Raw genomic sequence first — 23,313 nt, 5'->3', positions numbered from 1 at the left:
TTGTATTGACTTCAAATATCAAACTAAGTCCTTTCGGACTACGCAGGATACATCCTTCGTCCTGTGCTCACGGGCTTCAAAATACCCGCCTGTTCCAAATCCTCGATGAGATTGACCAGCATCAAATCACAACCCCGTGCTGCGCCGAAACTCATCGTAACCGGCATGAACTCCGTTTTGAGCGAGACGGTGGAGTAGTATGGGACTTCTCCAACAGGAACTACCAGATCAGGGGTACCGGCCAAGATGGCCACCCGACCATCCTTAAAGCCCATCGGAGGTCCGGAAGGTGCACTGTAGATATGAGCATATCATTTGTCTCTCCAAGGACCTTTTACTCACTCAAAATAGGTATTCCGATACTGAGTTTGACCCTTGCTGTAAGGATAGATATAGATACCCTCAGAGCAGGTCTTTTCGTCTGTCTTTCCGTAACCATCGGATTCCCACCAGTCTTTGAAGATCGTTTTGTTCTTGAGAGCTTCGCCGTATGCGGCATCGCCACCATTATTCTGGCCCCAGGCCCATCGCAACAATGGACCTGGGTTCACAAATGGTCGGCGACCGTCGTGCTTGGCTGCGTAGTCTGCGTAAAACGGCAAAGAAAGAGAGCGATATTGATCGACCGATACCAACACTGCATATGTCTATAGGATATTAGTCTCTGAATATGTATTTCAATCTTGCTGGAACTCACTGTATTCAGTAAGTCAGTTATATTCCAGGGTGTATCAGAAGGGTGACTTTTCTCCCAATGCGAAGCGATATCAACAAACTCCCTCTTTGTGCCCAGGAAGTCTTCCACCTTTGTAACAAATTCCTCAAGAAGTGCACCAGATGCTGTGTTGGATCTGGGAAACGAAGAGTTCGGGTAGAACAACCTTTTCGGATAGTCTCTATAGTTAGTAAAGTTCTGGTACCACGCATGCATAACCCTTGACCAGGTTGCAGCATCGCGAGCAAAAACGCCAGCTGTATCGAGTTCGTGACAGAGTGGAAGAACATTATCAAGAGATACAGCTCCCGTAGAAGGGCGATTGGCAAAGACTCCCTGCAGCCCCCCCTGGGTTGCGCATAGAGCCACCCGTGTCACTTCCAACGGTAATGTCTAGCCAGTCGTAAGATGCGATACCGGCACCAGGTCCTGACGATGAACCACCGGGGCTTTGATAGCCTTCGCCCTGGGACAACAGTTAGTACAATCCCATTGATTTTAATGGTTGGACTTACTCGAGGGTTGAAAGGACAGTGAAAGTCGACCCAGTCAGCGGTGGGATTATCTCCATTCGCAAATTGAACAGTGCCCATTTTCCCTACAATAATGACCCCCGCATCTATCAGCCTTTGGAGTGCGGGGCCAGTGGTGTTTCGCGGAGGATATAAATCGTAAAAGGCCCGATTGCCGCCGCTAGTCCGTAGTCCCTTCAAATCAAAGATGTCTTTCACTCCCAAACGTAACTACATGTTGTTAGTCAATCTTGAAAGGTAGCGATTGTTTTGTTAAATGTACCCCTGCAAGCGGCTTTGTTGATGTTGGCGTATAGTATAACCTAGATGGCACAGCAACACTCTTCGTCATGGCACCCTGGAATCGATCAGCAAAGGTTTCTGAGGACAGGTCACAATTTTACTCACCAATGAGGTTGCTGGCAAGGGCTTGAATCCTCCGGTTCCATCGCTAAGGGCAGCTTCAGTAAATGCTAGCTGATGATCAGGATAAAGACGGAAGGCCTGATAGATCTCTCCAGTGCGCGGGGAGTAGAAATAGGGCCCCTTTGGTATGTCATGGCGTAGTCCGGCGGATGTGATATTGCTTCCAGATTGGTAACTGGAAGAAGCCATCACAAGTTTATTTCCAAGTCCCCGCAGAGCTTGTTGAACAGTAGACTCGACTTGGCCTCGCCCATCCCCATCGTAGACAAGGAGAACCGCTATCTTGAGGTCAACGGAAGTCCTTCGGTAGACAGATTGGCTTGTTTAACACCCACCTTCAATGAATCCAGTCTGAAAAACATCATCGGTAGCAGAGTAGTTTGAAATGGTCTCTTTGATGATGTCCGCAGTAAGCAGAGCTTCCTCTGTCCGGATGATCGTCATGGGAACGATTGCATCGAACCGAGTCGAATCAAGATCCGAGGTGACTATTTTCGAGACCGCATCACCGCTATAGTAGTTGATTCCATTGACCGTAAACAGTTTGCCGTTATCAATAGTTGAAGTGGCAGAGATAGTCGAGACAGCCAAGAAGAGAAGAACAGAGGTATAACCACGCCAAAGGCTGGACCCAAGACCACCAGGAGCCATGGTGTGCTTTTCTTGCAGCCATGTCGTTTGAAAGCAGATAGGAGGGTTAAATATGCCAGCCTAACTCACAATCGGATGCTTTCGCGCACATGCAGCTGGGGACCTTCCGAGGGCGCCGGAATGATAGTTCCCATTAGCCCTATATACCCCAAGTGAAGAGATAACGGATGTAACTCGCAGCCATTGGCTCCTCTTCTGTTAATATTCGAAATAGATAAGATTTGTTCTCCAACCACTCTTGGCAATGATTTCGGAATTTCTCCGTGGAGGGGAATTTGGAGATTGGAGAACCTTGGGAGATCTTGGCGTTGGTTGAATATATTAATGCCTTAGCTGCATATAGACTAGGGTTTAGTGATGGACTTGGAATAAACAGAATGATGCTCAGCTTGAATTAAAGATGACAATGACAACTGTTGGCGTGATGGCCTGACGAGTTCAGCCCTGATTGGCCCGTTTCACATAAGCCCTAATTATAAAAGGAGGGGGCGCATTACTTTCTTTCCTTTCCTCTCTTACTTCTTGAACGAATATCCTATATCAAAACCACTCATGATAATGGCCTCCACTACAAACACTGTATATGTTGTGACAGGTGCAAACAGAGGCCTCGGTCTGGCACTGACCAAACGGCTGCTAGAACGCCCTGCAACCACTGTCGTGGCCTCAGTGCGAAGCCACGACGCAGCCACGAGCCTTAGGTCAGACATTGAGAATGTCGCTGTGGGGGAAAATAGTATCCTCCACATCATCGAACTAGACTTTTCAACTGCATTATCCCCCAGATGAGATTACAATGGCCTTCGCCGCAGCAGTCAGTACAGTGACGCATATCGATGTGGTCATCTGCAATGCCGGATTCCCAACGCCCATGACTCCGGCTCTAGTGACTTCGGCGGAAGATCTCCGTAAATCGTTCGAAGTCAACACCATCGCCCCGCTCCTCGTGTTCCAGGCCTTCTGGCCACTTATGCAAAGATCGGCTTCTCCCCCCCAAGCTCGTCGTCATCTCCTCCTCTGTCGGTTCGATTGCCGGCCAGGAGCCTTTCCCCGGTGGCGCATATGGTCCTAGCAAAGCAGCCTCGAACTGGCTTACCAAGGCCCTTCATCTTCAAAACGAGGCAGATGGATTGGTTGCGTTTGCTCTGCATCCTGGCTGGGTGCAGACGCGCGCGGGAGATTTCGCTGCGAAGGAGTGGGGATATCCTGGTAGCCCGCCGGTGACTGTTGAGGATAGTGTCAAGGGGATGCTTGGTGTTATTGACAGTGCTACAAGGGAAAATGTATCGGGAAAGTTCGTATCGTTCACTGGAGATATTTTGTCGTGGTAGAGAGGGTATTTGAATAACCACAGGAGGGAAATAACACAGTACACAGCACAGAATCTTTTGTAATCTTACCTAGGTATACTATATATTATACTATGAGTATCTGACTTTCTTTCCCCCCCCTTATCCCCCAGACCAAGGAGCAGGACCGAGAAATCATAGCTTGATCCATCTCCCCATCCACCGCTGGTTAAGTTCCTTCGCCTCATCCACCAAACCCAACTCCAACAGCAGCTGAACCGACCCACGAACAGAAGAATGCAGCGAAGAGCTAACCCAAGCCTGGGTTGGCGCTGTGTGCTCTCCAATGAAAATCGTGTTATGCTCCGTCTGGTGATAAGCCGGAATGTACAGTTCATGCTGTGCAACATCCGGCCGACACCAAGAAGTCGCAGTATGTTCATCCTGCAGCCAACAGAGACGCTCATAATCTCCCGTGTAAAGGTCGCGCGCTTGTTCACCATGCAAACTGACAATCGAATCCAGGACCGTCTGGACGTGTTCTTCGTCGGAGAAACTCACAAACCGGTCGCTCCAGTCGCCACCTCGGTAGTGCATGATCAGACCAGGGCGGGACTCGTTGAGTCCGTAGACGGGGTAGTAAAGTGCACCGACTGAGTCGCTTGCTGGCTTGGAGTAGCCGCCGAAAATTGGTCGGTCGCCCTTTTCCCAGAATCGCTCGGAGAATAGTAGGGCTACTTTGCATGCGGACTTGAATCGCAGACCTGCTTCGCTGATCGCGCGGTCTAGCACGGAGGAGAATTTGGGCAGGTCCATGAAGCGGGTCATGGTGAATGGTGCTGCCATGATTGTGTAGTCATACTCTTTAGACTCGAAGGTGCGATTCGAGACATTGGGGTACCATGACAGTCGAGTGCGAGTGTGGCCATCACTTCCCTTGACTGACTCCAATTTCCGGATTTTTCGATTGAGAGTAAGCCTGTCGCGGACGTGAGGAAGAAAAGCGTCGGACAGCCGGTTGAATCCTCCATCGATACAGAGCCATTCTGTTTCACCTATACTGTCCCTGCTTCCATCCAGGCCGAGATTGGAGTTATGATGCAGCTCATCCCAGAACACATCGTAGTCGGATGAGGTCCAGATCTCGTCGGTGATGTTCTGACTGGCTTTGAAGACATGTCGCATCATCGCCTGTTCGCTCCAGTCATCAAGCCCCTGGTCCATGGCGGTCTTGTGGGCTCTCCAGACATCCTTCTGAAGGGATTTGAGGGTATTTTCGTCTTTCAGAATTTTGTTCATCTTGTTCTCAGTGTTGGTGTATTCGGCGCTTGTCATCTCTGGAGGATCCTCTAGGCTTGGATCCTCATCGATTTCAGCGCGAGTAGGAATTCTTCCATCTGGATGACGACGAGTGTCTCGAGCATACAACTCATTGGGACTGTGTTGAATCCAGGGGATGAAGTCAATCTTCCACTGCGAGTCATTCTTGTTCATGTTGTTCAAGATGTTGGCCATTTGGAAGGTCAACTGATGATCAGTGTAGAGGAGTGTCTCATTGTCGTCTTTGTAAGTGACAGAGTGTGGAAGTCGCATTGGTCCCATCTCAGCCCATTCTTGAGTGTCGGCGACATATTTCGTCCGGAATCTGCCACCGACGCGATCGCTGGCTTCGATGATCTCCCAGTTGTGTACACCGACGCTGTCCAGCATTAACCCCGTCGCAAGCCCGGAGATTCCGCCTCCAATAATTGCAATTGAGGTGTTCTTTGCTGAGTTTTTTGAAGCAAATCCTCCGTTGCTTTCCACTTTGTCTTTGATTTTGGCCACTCCGTCGAACCATGCTCCCTGCGCATCAAAGTCCTTCAGCAACGGGATGTTGGTGTCAGCCATGGATCGTTTCTTGGACTTCTTCTGCAAGGAGACAGGGTTGCTTTTGCCCAACACCTTTTGTGTCGCATTCAGGCCGTCATGTCCATAAATGTAAACACAATGGTGCGTTGGAGCCTCATCTGGAACCACCCAAGCCAGTCGCTGGGGAGGATGACCGTGAACTGAAAACTGTCCGATGGTTTGCCCTTTTGTCGCCGAATCATCGTCACAGGGTGCATAGACTGATTTGATCAAATTTGGCGGTTGACCAGACCAGTCGAGATGAATATTGGCCAGTTCACCACCTCGAACTGTCTCGGAAGTTGTCACTTTGACCGTTTCTCGTTCAATGATCGCTCCGAGCCCCGGCAACGCCTGGGCGACCAGCGTCGCCACTGCAAGAGATGATTTGCCAAGCATTGTGACTGTGATTAAGCTCAGCAACTGGCTTGGCTTGGAGCTTTTATATTTGCACACTCGTTAGCGCATCTCACGCTTCGATGCTCCTGGGGACCTTCTGCGGCGCCAAGAAAGGCAATGAGGATGCGATCGACTATATTTGCTACAATAATTCGAGCCCATTATGGCTATTTCTCCGAAAAAGTGGGAATAAATTTCCGTATCTCATTTCTGGAGAGTACCGCGTGGAAGGGGGACCTTGTGGCTGATCAGCAATTTCACAGATCGACCTTGACTGCAAAAGACTTTTGCAGAGATCGCCCAAATCAAACTCATTTTGTAAGGCAGATCCCTACTAGCATATGCTAACGTCAAGCTCCGAGTATGGAATCAGTGAAGAAATGGCTGAGCTGTGGAGAAGAATCACCGGAGTTACCTGCATTTCTTTATGAGGTCCTATATATTTATTAGCTAGATAAGCTTTTAGAAGCCCCTGTTAGGTGGCTAAGATTCATATGGGAATTCTGCCTTTCTCGATGATTTGTGTGACTTTGAACCTGCTAAAGATGGTGTCATTCTTTGAAGAAGCTAAAGCTATGCTGTGAAGGTATAAGGTCGAGCTAAAAATACATAAAAAGAAGACCCAAATATTGCGGCCCAGGACACGTAGCATTATAGCTGTTGCTCCATCCAGGCGTAGCGTGAGGCTCTTTCCAACCAATCAAGAGGAATCTGGAGGTCTTGCTCCGGGGGAACTGGTTGGCGACATAACATCTCCTCGAACCTGATGATCAAAGGTTCTGCGGGACTAGTAATGATCGGAGCGTCGGGTTGTTTCGGCGCGCGAGATGTGCTAACTGACTGCCGCACAGTTGGTATAGCAGTAGCTGTGTCTAGGACAATCGTCTGGAAGGTGACTTCTGGAGAAGTCTGATTGATCGACACAATAATCACAAGCTTGACTTGGCCTACGGAGTTTGCGAGCCACCATGCCGCATCGGCTTTTAGTTTCTCGATCGACTCTGACACTCCAACTTCCATCACAACAGTTGGCCACTTTCTATCACGCCCTGGCAAATGTGACCAAGGGACCCATGACCCGTCGGGCTCTTTAAAACAAGACCCCCCTCTAACGCGTGCAGACCCTGTCAACATGATCGACTGCTCTAATCCCATATTGTACAGCGCATGAGGCAGTGCCAACTGGATAGTCGCCTTCATCGTTTCATGGGCCCCATCCACCAGCTTTAAAATTAGCGACCGTGTCTCGTAGTTGTACATCATCTTCGTGGATTTGGAGAAGTCTCGTTCTACCACGCTGGGTGGGACGTTTGTGAACCGCAAGTATTTGACCACTCGAATAGTTTTGATGTGTTGTGCCATACAAGTGCGAATAACGTCAGCTGTTGGACCGGCCGCCTTGAAGGTGTCAGGTAATGTCTCGAAACACTCGAGGTCTGAGCCTGAATTATCCAACATGTCTGAAAGTCCCCAATAGTACGATATTCCCTGATAAAGAGTCGAAAGAGAAATGAAATCTCTGACCTTCAAAGTCAGACTTGGGTAGTGTGTAGGTTTCACATAAGCTTTTAGGTAGTCATTCTTACCTCATTGATGGAGAGCACCTAGGTAGAATATGTGCCCACCCTAAGAGAAGGAGGTGATGGTAGTGGCCTTGTGCTGGAGGTGGTTGATCTGGAGATGGTTGATCTGGAGTTGTGATGGAAGTATAGAAGAAAAGATAGGGAAGAAGAGAAGAGCCGAAGACAAGGTGACTTCCTAAACAAGAATGAGAAGGAGCAGACCCTGGCCTTTCTACCTCTTTAGGTACATCCATATATCTTTTTACATGTCTTTTTATGTGTCTTAGGTGTTCTTTTAAGTGTCCTGTAGATCTGTGAAAAGGGCGTGTTACAGGAATGCTTTTCACAGATCTACATTGAATTGATGACATCTATACACCCAGATGAATAGAGGCGCTTATTCAACCAGTTACGCTATAATGACATCGAAAATAACTTAGACGGGCGATTTTCTGCTGGCGACTAGGGTCAAGAAGACCAAGGGCATTGTACATGCGTGCGACTGCGCCAGAGCGCCATTCCCGAATATACGGGGTCATTACCCTACGTGAATTTTCCTACCTTCCCGAGAACCAGTAAGGACTTTGCATTACGACTATTGACACATGGTTGAAGTCGAGATATCTGTTCCAACCAATTTTCCTAAGCTCGTAGAGACATACGTGCACAGTTGTTGCAGCACCAGCTGAGAACCCTACCCCTACATCGGAGACATAGAGCAAAGTGAGAGAATCCCATACCCATACCCATACCCATACCCATACACGTGGCCATGGTCATATTATTAGCCTTAGAGATCTTTATCGAGTTTGCTTTGAGACAGAGCTTTGTTCCTCTCCATCACTGGTGCTGCTCGATGATTCGTTGGACTCCCCGGGAAACCCCGAACCATTGCAGATATAGGACTTATCCATTTGCTTGGAAGAGCCCAAGGGTTCCCGGCCATTGAAGCTGACAAAAAATGAATAAGCCACCTGGCCAACCTAGGAAGCCCCTGCCTACGGCGGATTGATAATACTAGCCATGCCGGTCTGGCAATGGCCAACCTGATCACGAGTAGTACCAAATTAGATTCGTGTCATTGATGAGAGTAACCCCGGGTTTTGATTGTGTTTCGTATTCTACAGGTCAAGATGAACCTCGACTTTTTATTCCGGGACACAAAGGCCATGCCGTCTTCACTGGTAGGTTATCGTACAGATTTCCACACTAGACGTTGATGAAGGGAAGCTCCAGTAGCTAAAAGCAACTTCGTTCTACATGGCTGAGATGTCTGTAATCGACAGATACCTTGGGATTCAAAGGAATAACATAGAACTGTGTTCTTTTCCTTTCGCTACGATATCCTCTCATATACACACAGATATAACCTTGAAACTATGCATAACCCTATTTCCCCCATAGTCTGCATCAATTTAATCAAAAGCTTAAACACACCGAAATTGTATAGATCTTGGCCTCGGGATAGGTTCCAGCGGTGTCGATTGACCACTCATATTTCCCCCAATAAGAACTCATCGGGATTTACAATGGCCTTATTTGATGAGGCTGAGCATTGATCAAGGTTTGACACGAGGCGCAGCAAAGTCGTATTCCTTCGACTTAAGGTAACTTCCAAACTTGAGACACAAAATGAGATCGTCAGTTTAAGCTACTCCAATAGGAAAATAGGAAAATAGTATCGCATCCTTTGACAGTTTTTCCAAATGTTCGTGGAAATTCGAAAGTCACGGCCACAAAGACTTGGCCTGACGTAGCCCAATTGGCATGTCAACCGTGCAACAAAGAGCTGGGAGGTATTTATAGGGATGTGTCCCTTGTTAGATCCAAATAATCAGTCTCAACCTTTCTTTTTCAATGGTTCGGCATATTCTTTCTTGGCTTTGGGCCATTCCTGCCCTGGCCCAAGTTCAACTTCACAGCGTTCATCCTCAAGGACACGACGAGATCACCTATAGTTTCAATGTCCCTGATAATACTTCTCAGTCGGGCTCGGGTCCCATATACTTCCAGATACACTCTACTCGCCAAGTGCAGTGGTTTGCCTTGGGTCAAGGAATGCAAATGGCAGGCGCCAACATGTTCGTCGTGTACACGTCTGGCAACAATGTCACCGTTTCTCCGCGGTCGGGCATCGGGGAAATCGAACCGTTGTATAACAAGGACGCCCAAATCACAATTCTGAATGGCAGTGGTGTGCACGATGGAGTCATCACTGCCAATGTCCGATGCGATACCTGCCTAAAATGGAATGGAGGAACAGAAAATGTGAACAGCTCCTCAAGTCCGTGGATTTGGGCCGTTAAATATGGAGACTCCCTGAATTCGGTCAGTTTGTCTGAGAGCATCACCCAACATGATGATCACGGGGTCATGACCATCGACCTGAAAGAAGCGACGGGCGGCAGCTCAGCGGATCCTTTCGCCCAAATGGCCCGAGCACCCGTCTCCTCCAGTGAAGAGGATCCGGGCTTCGCGGCTTTCCGAAGCACAGTCAAGAGGAAAAAGACAGCTCATGCTGTGCTCATGATTGTGGCTTTTGTGGTCATGTTCCCTTCCTTCGCGCTCGGACTTCATATTTTTCCATCGAAATGGACGGTGAACATTCACGGGACGTTCCAAGTCTTCACCCTGGCCGTGGTAACTGCAGGCTTTGGAGTTGGTATTTCTCTAGCACGGCAGATTGAATTGATCGATTCTTACCATACCATCATTGGGATGATCATTGTACCATGTCTTATTCTTTTTCAGCCTGCTATGGGCCTGTTACAGCACCGATTCTTCCGGAAGACGGGTGGTAAAGGACCTTTCGCTTATATGCATCGCTGGTTTGGACGGTTGATGATCATCCTGGGTATCATCAATGTTGGGCTTGGGTTTAAGCTTGCGAAGGCACCGCGTGGGGCGATCATTGCAACTAGTGTTGTTGCTGGTGTTGTTGCGATGGTTTATGTTGTGATTATCAGTTGGACTGGAAGACCGAGGAGACGCGATTTGTAATGACATGGAGATTACCTCCAGGGCTACCCAGGTACCTACCTGAGGTACCTAGGTACCTAGATAGTCTGGGGTAAAGAAGATCGGAGGTTCGCGTTCCCGCAGATCCATTTCCCCCGATGACATCATCTTCCCCCCTGTCTTATTTTCGTCGCTTTTGTGGTTTTTCAAGTCAAATTTACTGGAGATATTCTTCTTCCAATCCCCTTTTCACTCCTTAAATGACGTCGGCCAATTTCGCGATCGGACCACTCTTACCTTTCTTTTAAATATCATTATTGGTTTTGGTTTCTTTGGTTTTCTTGGTTTCCTCGGATTTCGCGGCACCTGGCATACTACTCCCCCCGAACAGATCCATTATGCCATTACATACAGTCGCACTAAGTGTGGCATTGACTCCCACTGTCCTTCACACTCTAATCAGTCACGTATGTCCCCGTGGAATGTCCTGACAAGGCTGAGATAGTCTGGCTGACGGCGCATCATCTATAGTACCTGAATCGCAAATCGCTACATAACAAACCCAGTGTTCACATTACCTACGATGAGGGCATCCAGATTGTTCGTCAATTCCTATTCTATGCATCCAAGCACCCTGTCGAAGACCTCCAGGCATTCACGCGCCAATGGGCCCCAAGCCCACATTGGGTGAGAACCGAGACCATTACAATCCCCGACAAGTTCCTGTACTCTGCTGCGGACGCTGTCACAAAGCAGCTGGGCCCCAAGGGGGTCATAAGAGTGGGGGGAGAGAAATGGTGGCAATGGCGCGGGCCGTCCGAAGAGCTGAAGGGGGAGTGGATTGAGATGCGGAATCACTACAATCAAACGGAGGGGGCCGGTGGGCATTGTAACCGTGTGATGCTATATATCCATGGTGGGGCTTACTTCTTCGGAAGTGTCGACACACATCGGTACATGCTGCAGCGCCATGCGCGCAAATTGAAGGGACGTGTATTTGCACCGGAGTATCGACTGTCGCCGCAGTTCCCTTTCCCTTGTGGCCTGCATGATTGCATGGCGGCTTACCTCTGGCTACTCAAGTTCTATGAACCAAAAGAAATAATTCTGGCTGGTGACTCTGCGGGTGGAGGCCTGGCTCTATCGATGCTGGTCATCATGAGAGATCAGGGTATTCCCTTACCCGCAGGCGCCATCTTGATTTCGCCTTGGGTTGATTTGACACACTCTTTCCCGAGTATTGTTGAGGATAACCCAGGCGATTATATCCCTCCCTATGGCTTCCGCCATAAACCCTCACCTGCCTGGCCTCCTCCCAATGCCGATGATATCCTGGAAATGAAAAGAATGTCGCGCCAACCAATAGTGACTGCCGAGGATGTTAAAAAAAGCTATTCCCCAACCGAACAGCAATGCTGAGGAGACTGCCATCCGTGGTTATACTGTCCACGAGGACTCCCCGCCCCCAGCCGAACATGCCTATCCTGGCCAGCAGCAAGCCCCGAATCCTGCTAGTTTGCAAGCCGAACCTGATAATATTCACGTTGTCCTGGATGGGAAGACGGTCGAACTCAAGGACCAAATCCAGTTGTACACGACGAACCAACTAATGTCCCACCCTCTGGTTTCGCCAGCCCTCCAACCCTCTCTAGGTGGCCTGCCTCCTCTGCAAATATTGAGCGGCGGTGGTGAGACGCTTCGTGACGAGCAATTCTACATCGCCCACAAAGCAGCCAACCCGACAGCATACCCACCCAGTGACGTATATCTCGATGAGAACGATCCTACCCGGGAAACCTTGAACAAGTACGAACCAACTTATGTACAATTTCAGGTCTGGGACAACCTATGCCATGTCGCTCCCACCCTGAGTTTTACGCGACCAGCCAAGTACATGTTCCGTTCCATTTCCCAGTTTGGCTCTTGGGCATTAGCACGTGCACAGAATGGCGAGGTCGAGATCGTGGATGATAGTGCTCTTTCAGCCGTTTCGTCAAATAGCTTAAAAGATGAAGATGTGCCGGGGCCCCAAACCGCATTAAACAGCCCGCCTGGCGCACCAGGGCCTTCCTCTGTCGGCAAGGCCGGGGATCCTCTTCCAGCGTTCCATCAATATATGATACGCCAGCGAATCGATAAACGAGGGCATGTCTTCCACTACTAGATCCTCCCTCTTCCTACCCAGTGCTACAGATACCCCCTGCCCAAATCGGGGCAATCAACCCCTCGCTCATCCGAATGTGGTTGGACGCAAAGAAGGAATGGGATATCAGATTTGCAAAGGAGAAACTTCGGGTTCAGAGCCGACGCTTGAAAGAGCTGGCGCATGGCTTCCAAGATTTCGACGGCGAATGTCCTCCCCCGAGCTCTTTGGCCGCCCGACGAGCTGCGCCTGGCGTACTACCCAAGCGACATGCCAAGAAGAACTACGGCATGATGATGTGGAGCGGATGGGGAAGCAAGCACGACGAGCGCAGAGTGGAAATGGAGAAGCGGGCCGAGCAGTCAGGCCGACGTTCCACCCGCGTCAGCACTGATACTGGGCAGGCTGGAGCATGGTCTAGCACTCCGGCGACGAATCCTCGAACTGAAAAAGTCACAGACAAAGATCTTGCCAACCAATCGCAACCTAACGGCTACACGGCAGTACGCCGGGATAAAAAGGAAAACCTCAGTAGCGGTGGTTCTTCTACTGCACGCATGTCCACAGACCCCGAGACCATCTCTCAGACTCTCTCGCAGAAAAGTGCTGGCCCAATCCTTATATTGCCCGGGGTGAACAACAACAAATTCACCGACGAGAACGCCAGCACGAGGGCTCTATTTCATGCAGCAGGAAGTCTCCCCGATGAAATCCGATCTCTCCTTAGCTCATAGCAGGTACCGGCCATCATCCGCTGCAGGATCAGCCGCGGGCCGAAGCGAGATGCTGTCAGACACTGCCAGTACCGTTGGCGGCGACAAGGACTCCGTCGCCTATATGAGCATGGCACCTGATACCGCTAGCACCCGCGCTGTGACGGATGCACGGGGTGTTATTGCCCCAGTTATGGCTGGCGAGAATGGCCGTCGCTCTACAGATACTCTATCTGTCTTGTCTGCGGCTGGTCGGGATTCGATGTCGCACCGAGAGGTGTCCAAAACCGCCGAGTAAGCCTTGTATAATTGCCATTTATGAACATATCCCGCTATCTGTGTCTTCTTGGACAGTCTCTTCAGGTCTTTCCTATTTCTTTGGATTTTTTTGGGCTTTTTTGTTGAAGCTCTATTTAGCGACTTCGCGTTTCATTTCGGTGTTTTCGCGTTTCGGTGGATAGCTCACTGCACAACGACTCAGTTTAAATGGTATACATATCACCGCGCATATGTGCCTTCCAAGGTTGATGCCTACATGTAGTTACATCACATCAATACCCATATTGTTCTTCCCTCGCGTCTTACTTATTCTGCGCTATCCTTCGACTCTTCATTCTCGGCAGCTTCACTCTTCAGAAGATCCTTTAGGCAACGCAGATTTTTTCCCTGATGCAAGGCATCTCCACCGTTCTGGTATGCCCTCAAAACTCCGGAGTTTCGTTCCTCGACTATGCCGACCATGTAATCAATGGCATCGGTGGCGTACTCTTCCAAGAGTTCCTCTTTGGCCTCTTTGGCCTCCTCCTGGATTTCATGGAGGCGCTTGAGCCAGTACATGTATCTCCATGGCGAGAATCCAGTGGGTGATCGTTGCCAAAGCTCCGACTCGATGAACTTCGTGCCACCCTGGCTGACGGTACTAGGGCAATCGCCCCAATAGACCTCTGAGAGCAGAATAAGATTGTGGCCAGCATGACGGAGCCAAGCCACGGCAGCTGGCAACAAGTGGAAAATTTCAAGCTGATGTATGCGTCGCTTTGGATCTTCATCATCCGACTCCTCCCCGCTGCGAAGTGCTTGTCTCTCCTCAAACAGATTGCGGAAGAAAATAAGGGCAATCTGGCACAGCCTATCATTGCCGACGCGAGTTGATGCTAGTTTAGCAAGGAATGTTGCCAAATTGAGTCGGTGAGTTCCCGACATCGTCGGGAAGTCGCTATTCCAAAAATCAGTCATATCGGTGACCAAGAAGGGTAGATCATTCCATAGCGTGCTACCTTCGGCAGTTCGTGCAATATCAACGCCGTAATTTCCTTGCACGCGCCGAGTCAGCGGTCCTATTCCTTGGATCCGGACTATGTCGAGGATAAGACCCTCGTGGTCGGGAGGTGACGGTCCAGGTTCGGTTACTGAAGGCCGCGGCCCGAATCTCCTTGAGTTCTCCCCGAGCGATGGACTCACATGTGCTCTCCTGGTCCATCCGACAAGCTTCTGATGTGGCGAAAGGAGGACTGCCTCGTGGAGAAGGGTTTGATAGGGCTGATAGTCTACGGAGTAGTCGTCGATATCTGAATCCTTGGGCTCATGCGTGCGCTGTTCGAGCGTGTCTTTGTCTCTTGTTGATCATCCGGCAAGCGGGGCCGTCCTGTAGCGGAAATTTTAGATTGGATGTATCCAATGCAACATTCAGACTTGGCGGGGGCATGCAGGATGGTACGGGACTAGTAAGGAGTGTTCTGGTTCTGAGTTGTATTGAGGGGAAAGCTGTATCCCATGGCTGCCATTCCAGCCTAGGTCGGGGTTATTGTCTATATCCCAAATGTGAAGGAACCACGAATGCCGCGAGCATAATTAGCCAGTAGTCAGCCACCGGATGATGAAAGTCTAATATAATAATATACAACGTCCACAACTCTACGTATAGGTAAGTCAAATTGACCCTTCAGTGCCAATCAAGACCAATCTTCCGAGCCACCTGCTCAGCAACACCAAGGAAAGCCTCTCGCCTCGCACTGCGCTCAACACTCTCCTCCGCAACGACCGTCGGCATTCCACGATCAGCATCCTCGCACACCTGGGCATCGAGAGGGATGTCACCAAGGAAGTCCACCCCGAGTCGCTTGCACTCAGCCACGACACCGTGGTTCTCACCGTGCACGTGGTGGTGGCTATCACCATGCGAGAATATGCGAGTCTGAGTCCCGCACTGTGGACAGGCGAAATATGCCATGTTGCGCACCATTCCGAGCACGGGCACTTCCATCCGCTGGAACATCCCGATGCCGCGCACGGCGTCGCGGAGTGCGATGTCCTGCGGCGTTGATACAATCACTGCCCCGTCGATGATGACTTCTTGGTTGATTGTGAGTTGCACGTCGCCGGTTCCTGGCGGTAGGTCGAGGATTAAGACATCCAGTGGACCCCATGATACTGAGTGGAGGAGCTGATGCATGGCTTTGGTTACCATTAGTCCGCGCCATGAGATTGGTGTGGTGTCCATCGGTAGTTCTCCGGTTGTGCTGTCAGCTTGTGTTTGGGGAGAAGGTAGCCCATCGACATCGATTTGAGGCCATAGTTTGTTAAAGGGACGAGGCAGTTGTCTGGCAACTTTCATAAGCATGTTGATCATGGCTTCGTTGCTGATAAGCTTAAAAGGGAGACCCACTTTCGTCGAGGCGAGGTTCGCCGGAGAGATTTAGGAGGGTAGGTATAGAAGGACCGAAGATATCGGTGTCAAGAATCCCAGTCTTAATACCACGGCGTGCAAATGATAGTGCGAGATTGACTGGCAAGATCTCTTTAGCGATAGTTCGTTCCACTTGGTCCACAGGTCTTGCGCTATGGCAGGCTTGAGACATCGATAGGAACGAAGAATGTTAACATACCCGCTATTGTAGACTTTCCAACGCCTCCCTTTGCTGACGAGACCGCAACAACTTTCTTGACATCTCGAATCTTGCGCTTTTCGGGCAGCCCTCGGCGCGAACGGAAAGTTGGCGGGGTACCAGAGCGTGGAAGCCCCTGCTTATAGTCAGCCAATGTAAGCCAAATAGACAGCCTCGCAATAGAAATGTTTATTTGAAACAATCAGTGAGCCGAGAGGAGCTCCAAAATGTAGAGTGACAACTAACCAAAGGATTCTCATGCTGAAGAGCTCGACATGTGGAAAAAAGCCTCGTGCCTCTGGTAATGGCCACAGATGGAGAAACCAACATTCTGACAGGCCAAATAAGGCAGACAAGAATGAAGAATGTAAGACCAGACAATCTGTGAGTAATAGAAAGTCGTTCCAAGATGCAGAGCCACTGCGATACTGCCAGTAAAAGGGCCGACCGCCTTTAGTAGTTAAAGCTTCCATGGTGTATACCGCCCACGTGAAAATATACCGCCCGCAGACGCTAAACCTAGAAAGGAGTAATAGTCCGTTATCCGGAAAAACCAATAAAAAAAGTTGCTCGTCAACTCTTCTCTCCCATACCAAACACTATGGGCAAACCACGCGCAGCTCGTTCCCTAGCTGATCAGCTTGCTGATTTTGAAGATCCCACTCCTAAAGGTATGAATCATGCAGCAGATTCTCTTGAGTACCGGACATTCAATGCTTACTTCACGTTTAGATTTTGATCCCGAGGATATCGATAATGGCCAACAATCGAGTGATGACGAAAGTGGAAATGAAGGAGAAGTGACTACAGGCAGAGAGCATTATGAGACTGTCGGGTGTGTAGAAATAGGTGTATTTGGTATCAACAACTCGCTAATAATCAAACAGGAAAGCAAAGCTCCGCAAAGATGATCCCCTCCCCCTGGGGAAACAATATGATGGTGCCCGAGTCAGCCGGGCAGCGCTAGGCGCTGAGAGTGATGATGATGATGAGGATTCAGACATCTCGTCCGGCTCCGAAGAATTTGCCAGCAGCGATGATGCCCTGGCCCAGGAGAGTTCCGATGAGGACACAGAGGGAGGCGAGGATGAAGATGATGAAGAGAGCGAGGAGGAGGATGAGGATGAAAGTGAGGATGACGACGAGGTAGTGCACCAGCACTCCAAGAAGCCCCGCAACGATGTCCGACATGGCGACACAAACGGACCGTCCGGTGACCGCGACGAGATTCGCAAACTAATGGCGACGGATCAGAAGACTATTGCTGCGACAATCTCCTCGGCAGCCAAGGCCGATGCTACGAAGGGAAAGGCTGTCAAGCAACAACGTACCACTTTTGATGCGCTCCTTAACGCGCGAATGAAGCTTCAGGGTGGGTTGACGTCTATCAACGGTATTGCTGCTGTCTTGGGCTCGAAGAATGAAGCAGATGGAGAGGACATGATGAAGGATGAGGAGGAAGTTGTCGATGAGGAAGCAATCAAGTCGGCGGAGTCAGCTGCGCTGGCATTATGGTCGACTCTCGAAGGTCTACGTACTGCCCTGGCCGATGCTACCGCCAAAGAAGGCAGCAAAAAGCGCAAGCGACCCTCTCCCGCCTCCCCTACTACCAGCTCTGCCTCGCTATGGGAACGCATGGCTGAATTGGAGTCTGAGTCCATTTCGCACCGCCGTTCCATTCTCGACAAGTGGTCCTCGAAAGTCCGTGGCACCTCTGCATCTATCCATAATGCCAGAGGCAAACTGCTCGGTTCTGCCTCCGGTCGCCAACAGACCATCACAGCCGTCCTCGATGCTCAAGTCGCCACAGAGATTGGAGAACGATCCTCCAAGCGTTCGCGCACATCTGATCAACAAGAACCTCTCTACGATGATGGAGCATTCTACCAGTCCCTCTTGCGCGATCTCGTTGAGCAGCGGATGTCAGCCGATTCTATAACCGGTGGCTTTGACAACCTGCACCAGCTTCCCTCACGTCTGCCCATTCACCCCATCACTGGTATGCGCAACGATAAGGTCAAGCGAGACGTTGATACCCGTGCTTCTAAGGGCCGCAAGATGAAGTACAATGTGCATGAAAAGCTTCAGAACTTCATGGCCCCCGAGGACCGTGGTTCCTGGTCTACGCGCGCACGAGATGAGTTCTTTGCTTCTCTGCTCGGCAAAACGGCTAGTGGTTTGCTCGGTGAGGGCGATGAGGATGCCAGTGATGAAGATGAAGATGTTGATCGGGAGGAAGGTGGCTTGAGACTGTTCCGGAACTAGCCTCGCCATACATTTACAATCGCATACTTGTACAAATAGTGGCCACGGCCATAAAATTAAAAGGCGAACCCTCGGTGCATTATCATACAAAAACCCCTTCCTGCAGTCTAGAAAGCGTGCTGCAGTTTGTACCCTGCTCACATGTAGAGGCTCAGCCCGTGTGCAAGGGAATGCAAGGCTCTGTCAATACTGCATATCCAAGCAGCACTTGCCATGACATCATTTCTTCTCATCTTCTCGGGGTGTATACAGCGGTAATGGTAGTTCCTCGTTCACAGTTCCCGTAGTCCCTGATGTTCCCTGGTGCCATTCGAAGTGTGTCGTTCGTGGTAACCCTAACATCTTCTCGCGCACTGCTTGCTGCAGTCGATGTTGTCGCTCTACTTCTTCCTCTGGTGATAGGAATTGAGGTTTGCCATATTCATTTATGATAACGGGCCCGCTTACGTCGTTGTAAGAAGGAGGAGATGCGCTTGAATGTGGAAATGGTGTGTTCGCGTGCTCTTTGGTCGGGGAACTTGAGCTTTGCATGATGGGTATATAGTAGTGTTTCCTCGATCCGTCGGAATTTGGGAGATCGGAGCTCAGTAGACTTCCTGGGACCAGCCCGAGGAATAGTCCGATGATTGCGTTCATGGTTTATGAGGAGGAAGAGAACTGGAGGCCAATACGAAGTGCCTGTGTCACGCGCGTCGATTCGAATGTCCGAGGCAATGACGATCGGCCACTAGCGCGTTGAATTTGCGGGGTGAGACACCGGGAACTTGGGGTGAAATCGGGGGTGTTTCAGAGGATATCGAGTCCTTCTTCCAGTACTTTGTGTGAATTTGAAATGATTTGAGAATAGTATACAGAATTGATCGAAGGAAAAGAGCAATTTAAATGGATTCGGAGAAAGGGGTGGGGTGCGACTACGTACGATGAGTCCCCCTGAGATTGAGATCTTCCCCTTGACACACCCTTTGGTATACAACCAGTCTTGGAGGAAATTCTGGGTATTTTTTATTGAATAGACTGGTCTTCAACCCTTTTTCTTTACTCCATATTCTCGTCAACCTCTTGCCATTGGGCGCGTAATGTCTGGATCAACGAATCCATATTCCAACCAGTCCTTGCATGCATGGCTTGCAATAGTAACTCCGCAGCCCTTTGGTCGAGGGGATGTCGAAGGATCCAACCCCCTGCCAAGTCAGTTAGTCAGTTTAATGTTCAATACCCCCATCAGAAATTAATATTGGCAACTCACAGGCGACTAGACTATGACGTGCAGTAAATAACGTGTTCTCGGCCTTTGCGTTGGACTGTGCCAATCCGAGAACCATGAGCAGATGGTGGCGTACATTCTTCTAAATCTTTTTTGTGAGCACAGACCGAAAGATGTTGGTAGTCAACAAACCTCCACTGCTCGAGAATGCCGCAAGCTTTCATAGGTGGAAGATGCCCGTGGAGACTCAGAAAGCGCCAAAACAATCTTGGCGATATGGTAGTATTGAATGCCAATAACTGCCAGGCATTTGAGCCGAAGTCAGTCTCATGCTGTCTATACACACATGTTACGGGGGCCATTCACCATGCACGGGTAGCAACATCCAAATGGTAGGGAGTCGTTGATCTGGCCCCGGGCCTCGGGGGACTGATCGGACTGGGTCGAAGGTGTGCGGTTTAGTGGAATACCACTCTTCGATCTGGCCAATACCACGTGCTATACTAGAGTCCGTGAAAGCACCCTGGAGAACATTAGCAAGTAGGAAGACCATTCTGCTTGACCAGGCAAAGTCGTCATCTCTTTGAAAGACATCTGAGTGGTAGAAGCTCTGTAGGTTGGTCCGCAAAGGCCGTTGGCTGGTTAGCGAGATATAAATATCTTGTCGCAAACAAAGCCAAGCAGCAGCTTCGCCCAAGCCACCAGAGGAGCCAAAGGTTGACACCGTATTCAGAATATGAGTTGTGCCAGTCAGATGGAATTGATTGTCCTCCCCTGGAATGTGTGAGCATTTATTTGATGCTATTTGTCCGCAATGACTGACCATCCATTTCCTCATGTTGACGGAGTATAGCGACTGCGGCTAGTATATCCTCGGTGATGTGCTCGCGAGGCCCAGAAAGCGCTGGAATAAGCAGTTGAACACAACAATTATGGTACTGCAGTGCCTCTGTTACATCGGTGTTGTCCTGCCGGTCCAGATGGCGCGAGGAAAATGCAAAAATTGCATATCGTAAAACAGGCTCTTTCAATGCCCGGGCTGAAACCTCTGTTTCAAAATGACGTTGAGGGTCCGTGATATCAGCCTGTTCTAATCAGCGGCTGCAGATGGGTATGTTGGAGATACACGCACCCAGAGCGCCATATTTTCAACGAAGTTCCTCAACAATATGGCTTCCCTTTCGCTTAGCGGTTGCAAAGGACTGGAGGATGTTTTTGATTGGATTGATCTTGGAGAAGACAATGATAGAATGGATGGTGACACATTTTCTGCAGTGAGAGCTGGGAATTGGGCCAAGGCATTGCCTTCATCGGCTCCATTAGCCGCATATGGATGTTCTGCCAGTAGACCACTTGGGCTATCGGGCTCCTCTCTCGGCCCTACTTGTAACAGATAACTAGGGTCGTTGGTAAAAGCCGGCTGGCCATCCTGAATGGTGGAGTATAGACTAGCGATCTCCGGCGTTTCGTCATGGAAGCGCACTAGAATACATGGTTAAATTTAGATAATAGTAGATCCTTAGTTCGTCTACCTTTGCCATGTAGTTGGGGCCAGCAGCTCTCTGAGAAGGCAAGTTCAGTCTCCTTGGGCAATGAGAGACCATTGCGAAACCGGACATTGGTCCTGTCACAATTCACGCCAGCTTGTTGGCAGTGCTCACAACCAAGGTCATTGATATCGCCTATGCTTGATCAGTGGACTATGGGGGTTCCCAGTTAGAAATTGGCAATCCTTACATTTTAGGTGTCGGACTGTGCAATTGTGATTTAGCAACTCTGTACGTCAATGTCGATCCTTGCCGGTGACTTACCACGACATCGTTGGCTGTGCAGGTCAATTAGCATGGGTCTTCATATATCCACTTTTGAATATTGGCTAACCCACCAGCCAGCTACCAGGCGATTTCTTCTTGGAGACATGCAGCTTGGGGGGATTTGCAAGGAGGAAATTCTTTCCCGTCCCCCCGCGGGGGCTTGTATGCATGACCCACCTATCATGGTAATGAGATATTGGGTAAATGGAATCCCTTGGCATAACATAACCGGGCAAAACCCCCAGCAGAACAAATCGCAGAGGAAGGGAAATCGTTTAACCGGGAGATGCGGGAAAACCAAAAACCTTCCCCTTTCGTTTCTTCCAGCAATTCTTTCCGTTCACCTTAATTTATACTCTTTCGTGACGGGGACTATTACCTTGAATTGAGACTAAAAGCAATATACTGTTCAACATGCAGATCGAGCAGCTTCTTTCTCAACTATTTAAACCCTCTCGGAGACCCAGGGAACTGAGGATTCAGAAAGACATCAATCATTCTCAACTCTCCTGTTCAATCCCTCCAAAAACATGACGGTTCAGAAACTACAAGTTGGCATGGCCGGCCTTGGTCGAGTCGGCAAGCTCCATGCTGTCAACTTTCTGCAGAAAACACCCCGTGCACAGCTTGTTGCGGCATTCACCCCAGACCCTGCTGAGATTGCATGGGGGAGAGTGAACTTGGAACCCCACGGTGTGACTCTGTACACCAACTACGATGAGATGCTCAAGCATCCCGGTCTGCAGGCTGTTGCTATTGGCACGGCTACCTCGGTGCATGCAGAGGAGACAATCAAGGCTATTGAGCAAGACTTGCACGTTCTTTGCGAGAAGCCCTTGTCTACCGACGTCGAAGTGGTACGAGCTTCTCTCTGTTTAAAATTATGACGAATGCTGATAAAAATCCCTTCAAAGTGCAGAGCGGTGGTCCAGGCCGCTAAGAAGAAGCCCCATCTGAAGGTGATGTGTGGCTTCTCCAGACGCTTTGATGATTCGTACCGTGATGCCTACGCCAAGATGGAGCAAGGTCTCATCGGACGGCCTGCCATTATCCGTAGCCAGACTTGTGACAAGTTTGATCCCTCGGGCTTCTATGTCGAGTATGCAGCCTGGTCTGGTGGCGTGTTTGTGGATATGTCCGTTCACGACATTGATCTCAGTCTGTGGTTCTTTGGGGACGAAGTCCTTCCGAAGAGCATCTCTGCCCACGGTATCACTGCAGTCCAACCGGAGCTGAAGAAGTACAACGACTATGACAATGCCGTGGGGATCGTGGAGTTCTGGAATGGCAAGATTGCCTACTATTACTGCTCGCGCATGATGGCCGCCGGCCAGGAGGACACCACTGAGATCATTGGCACCGAGGGCAAGTTGACGGTAAATGGAAACCCCCAGCGAAACTTTGTCAACTTGTACCACAACGGTGGCATTACTCGTGAAATTCCTCACAATTTCATGGGTCGGTTCAGCCCTGCCTTTGTTCAGGAGGCTAATGACTTCACCGCGGCCTGCTTGGACAACACGCCGCTTCCTATGAAGTTGACCAATGCTGTCAAGGCTGTTGAGATTGGTTCTTACCTGCAGGAGGCACTGGTGTCTGGGAAGCAGATTCATTTCGATGAAATTGGGCGACGAATTGAAAAGGCTCAATTGTAGATACTATATAGAAATGGGAGTAGATGAATTTTATGATGTTCTATGGATACGAGAGGGTTTCTTTTTCTTTTTGGTCATTGACTTGTCCAAGAGCTAGTTCTTTCGAAAACCATCCATCGAGTGCTCTTTGCATCAAATCCCCGAACAAATTGCACCTATGCCAATAGTTAGAACCTACCTAGGTAAGTACTGCGGGGGTTCTCCAAATATGACGCAGGAAGATCAGCAAGGA

General features: G+C 49.7%; 12 protein-coding genes across 12 annotated transcripts; 4 read left to right on the top strand and 8 right to left on the bottom strand.

Moving 5' to 3' along the window:
* Positions 1–38: 38 nt before the first annotated feature.
* Positions 39–2,304, bottom strand: N7519_008164 (uncharacterized protein; the record flags this gene model as incomplete). The annotated part of the gene is made up of 8 exons (XM_057294940.1): positions 39–294; positions 343–647; positions 698–972; positions 1,019–1,181; positions 1,231–1,458; positions 1,511–1,585; positions 1,636–1,931; positions 1,989–2,304. The coding sequence occupies 8 exons, from the start codon at positions 2,302–2,304 to the stop codon at positions 39–41; spliced, it is 1,914 nt and encodes a 637-aa protein (XP_057142822.1).
* A 558-nt stretch (positions 2,305–2,862) lies between these two features.
* N7519_008163 (SDR family oxidoreductase) lies at positions 2,863–3,635 on the top strand (the record flags this gene model as incomplete). The annotated part of the gene is made up of 3 exons (XM_057294939.1): positions 2,863–3,040; positions 3,090–3,212; positions 3,283–3,635. 3 exons carry the CDS (start codon positions 2,863–2,865, stop codon positions 3,633–3,635), a joined length of 654 nt encoding a protein of 217 aa, XP_057142821.1.
* Positions 3,636–3,788: 153 nt separating this feature from the next.
* Positions 3,789–5,882, bottom strand: N7519_008162 (flavin monoamine oxidase family protein; the record flags this gene model as incomplete). The annotated part of the gene is made up of 1 exon (XM_057294938.1): positions 3,789–5,882. One exon carries the CDS (start codon positions 5,880–5,882, stop codon positions 3,789–3,791), a length of 2,094 nt encoding a protein of 697 aa, XP_057142820.1.
* Positions 5,883–6,533: 651 nt separating this feature from the next.
* N7519_008161 (uncharacterized protein) lies at positions 6,534–7,340 on the bottom strand (the record flags this gene model as incomplete). Its single annotated transcript, XM_057294937.1, has 1 exon — positions 6,534–7,340. One exon carries the CDS (start codon positions 7,338–7,340, stop codon positions 6,534–6,536), a length of 807 nt encoding a protein of 268 aa, XP_057142819.1.
* A 1,961-nt stretch (positions 7,341–9,301) lies between these two features.
* Positions 9,302–13,556, top strand: N7519_008160 (Alpha/beta hydrolase fold-3; the record flags this gene model as incomplete). Its single annotated transcript, XM_057294936.1, has 6 exons — positions 9,302–10,440; positions 10,827–10,869; positions 10,934–11,782; positions 11,823–12,551; positions 12,596–13,148; positions 13,243–13,556. 6 exons carry the CDS (start codon positions 9,302–9,304, stop codon positions 13,554–13,556), a joined length of 3,627 nt encoding a protein of 1,208 aa, XP_057142818.1.
* A 287-nt stretch (positions 13,557–13,843) lies between these two features.
* Positions 13,844–14,494, bottom strand: N7519_008159 (DUF3632 domain-containing protein; the record flags this gene model as incomplete). Its single annotated transcript, XM_057294935.1, has 1 exon — positions 13,844–14,494. One exon carries the CDS (start codon positions 14,492–14,494, stop codon positions 13,844–13,846), a length of 651 nt encoding a protein of 216 aa, XP_057142817.1.
* A 706-nt stretch (positions 14,495–15,200) lies between these two features.
* Positions 15,201–15,887, bottom strand: N7519_008158 (uncharacterized protein; the record flags this gene model as incomplete). Its single annotated transcript, XM_057294934.1, has 1 exon — positions 15,201–15,887. One exon carries the CDS (start codon positions 15,885–15,887, stop codon positions 15,201–15,203), a length of 687 nt encoding a protein of 228 aa, XP_057142816.1.
* Positions 15,888–15,906: 19 nt separating this feature from the next.
* Positions 15,907–16,473, bottom strand: N7519_008157 (uncharacterized protein; the record flags this gene model as incomplete). The annotated part of the gene is made up of 3 exons (XM_057294933.1): positions 15,907–16,043; positions 16,144–16,279; positions 16,390–16,473. The coding sequence occupies 3 exons, from the start codon at positions 16,471–16,473 to the stop codon at positions 15,907–15,909; spliced, it is 357 nt and encodes a 118-aa protein (XP_057142815.1).
* A 271-nt stretch (positions 16,474–16,744) lies between these two features.
* Positions 16,745–18,408, top strand: N7519_008156 (AATF family protein; the record flags this gene model as incomplete). Its single annotated transcript, XM_057294932.1, has 3 exons — positions 16,745–16,814; positions 16,876–16,978; positions 17,031–18,408. 3 exons carry the CDS (start codon positions 16,745–16,747, stop codon positions 18,406–18,408), a joined length of 1,551 nt encoding a protein of 516 aa, XP_057142814.1.
* A 219-nt stretch (positions 18,409–18,627) lies between these two features.
* N7519_008155 (uncharacterized protein) lies at positions 18,628–19,044 on the bottom strand (the record flags this gene model as incomplete). Its single annotated transcript, XM_057294931.1, has 1 exon — positions 18,628–19,044. One exon carries the CDS (start codon positions 19,042–19,044, stop codon positions 18,628–18,630), a length of 417 nt encoding a protein of 138 aa, XP_057142813.1.
* A 399-nt stretch (positions 19,045–19,443) lies between these two features.
* Positions 19,444–21,532, bottom strand: N7519_008154 (uncharacterized protein; the record flags this gene model as incomplete). Its single annotated transcript, XM_057294930.1, has 8 exons — positions 19,444–19,589; positions 19,655–19,754; positions 19,805–19,911; positions 19,979–20,386; positions 20,436–20,697; positions 20,745–21,094; positions 21,145–21,299; positions 21,498–21,532. The coding sequence occupies 8 exons, from the start codon at positions 21,530–21,532 to the stop codon at positions 19,444–19,446; spliced, it is 1,563 nt and encodes a 520-aa protein (XP_057142812.1).
* Positions 21,533–21,956: 424 nt separating this feature from the next.
* On the top strand, positions 21,957–23,081 carry N7519_008153 (putative NAD binding Rossmann fold oxidoreductase; the record flags this gene model as incomplete). The annotated part of the gene is made up of 2 exons (XM_057294929.1): positions 21,957–22,283; positions 22,341–23,081. 2 exons carry the CDS (start codon positions 21,957–21,959, stop codon positions 23,079–23,081), a joined length of 1,068 nt encoding a protein of 355 aa, XP_057142811.1.
* Positions 23,082–23,313: the final 232 nt, after the last annotated feature.

Source organism: Penicillium mononematosum (assembly GCF_028829835.1).
Source record: "Penicillium mononematosum strain IBT 11891 chromosome Unknown utg000005l:1.0-9366267.0:1.0-9372171.0, whole genome shotgun sequence".
Lineage (NCBI taxonomy): Eukaryota > Fungi > Ascomycota > Eurotiomycetes > Eurotiales > Aspergillaceae > Penicillium > Penicillium mononematosum.
The sequence above is the reverse complement of the archived record's forward strand: the minus strand, read 5'-3'. Positions and strand labels throughout refer to the sequence as shown.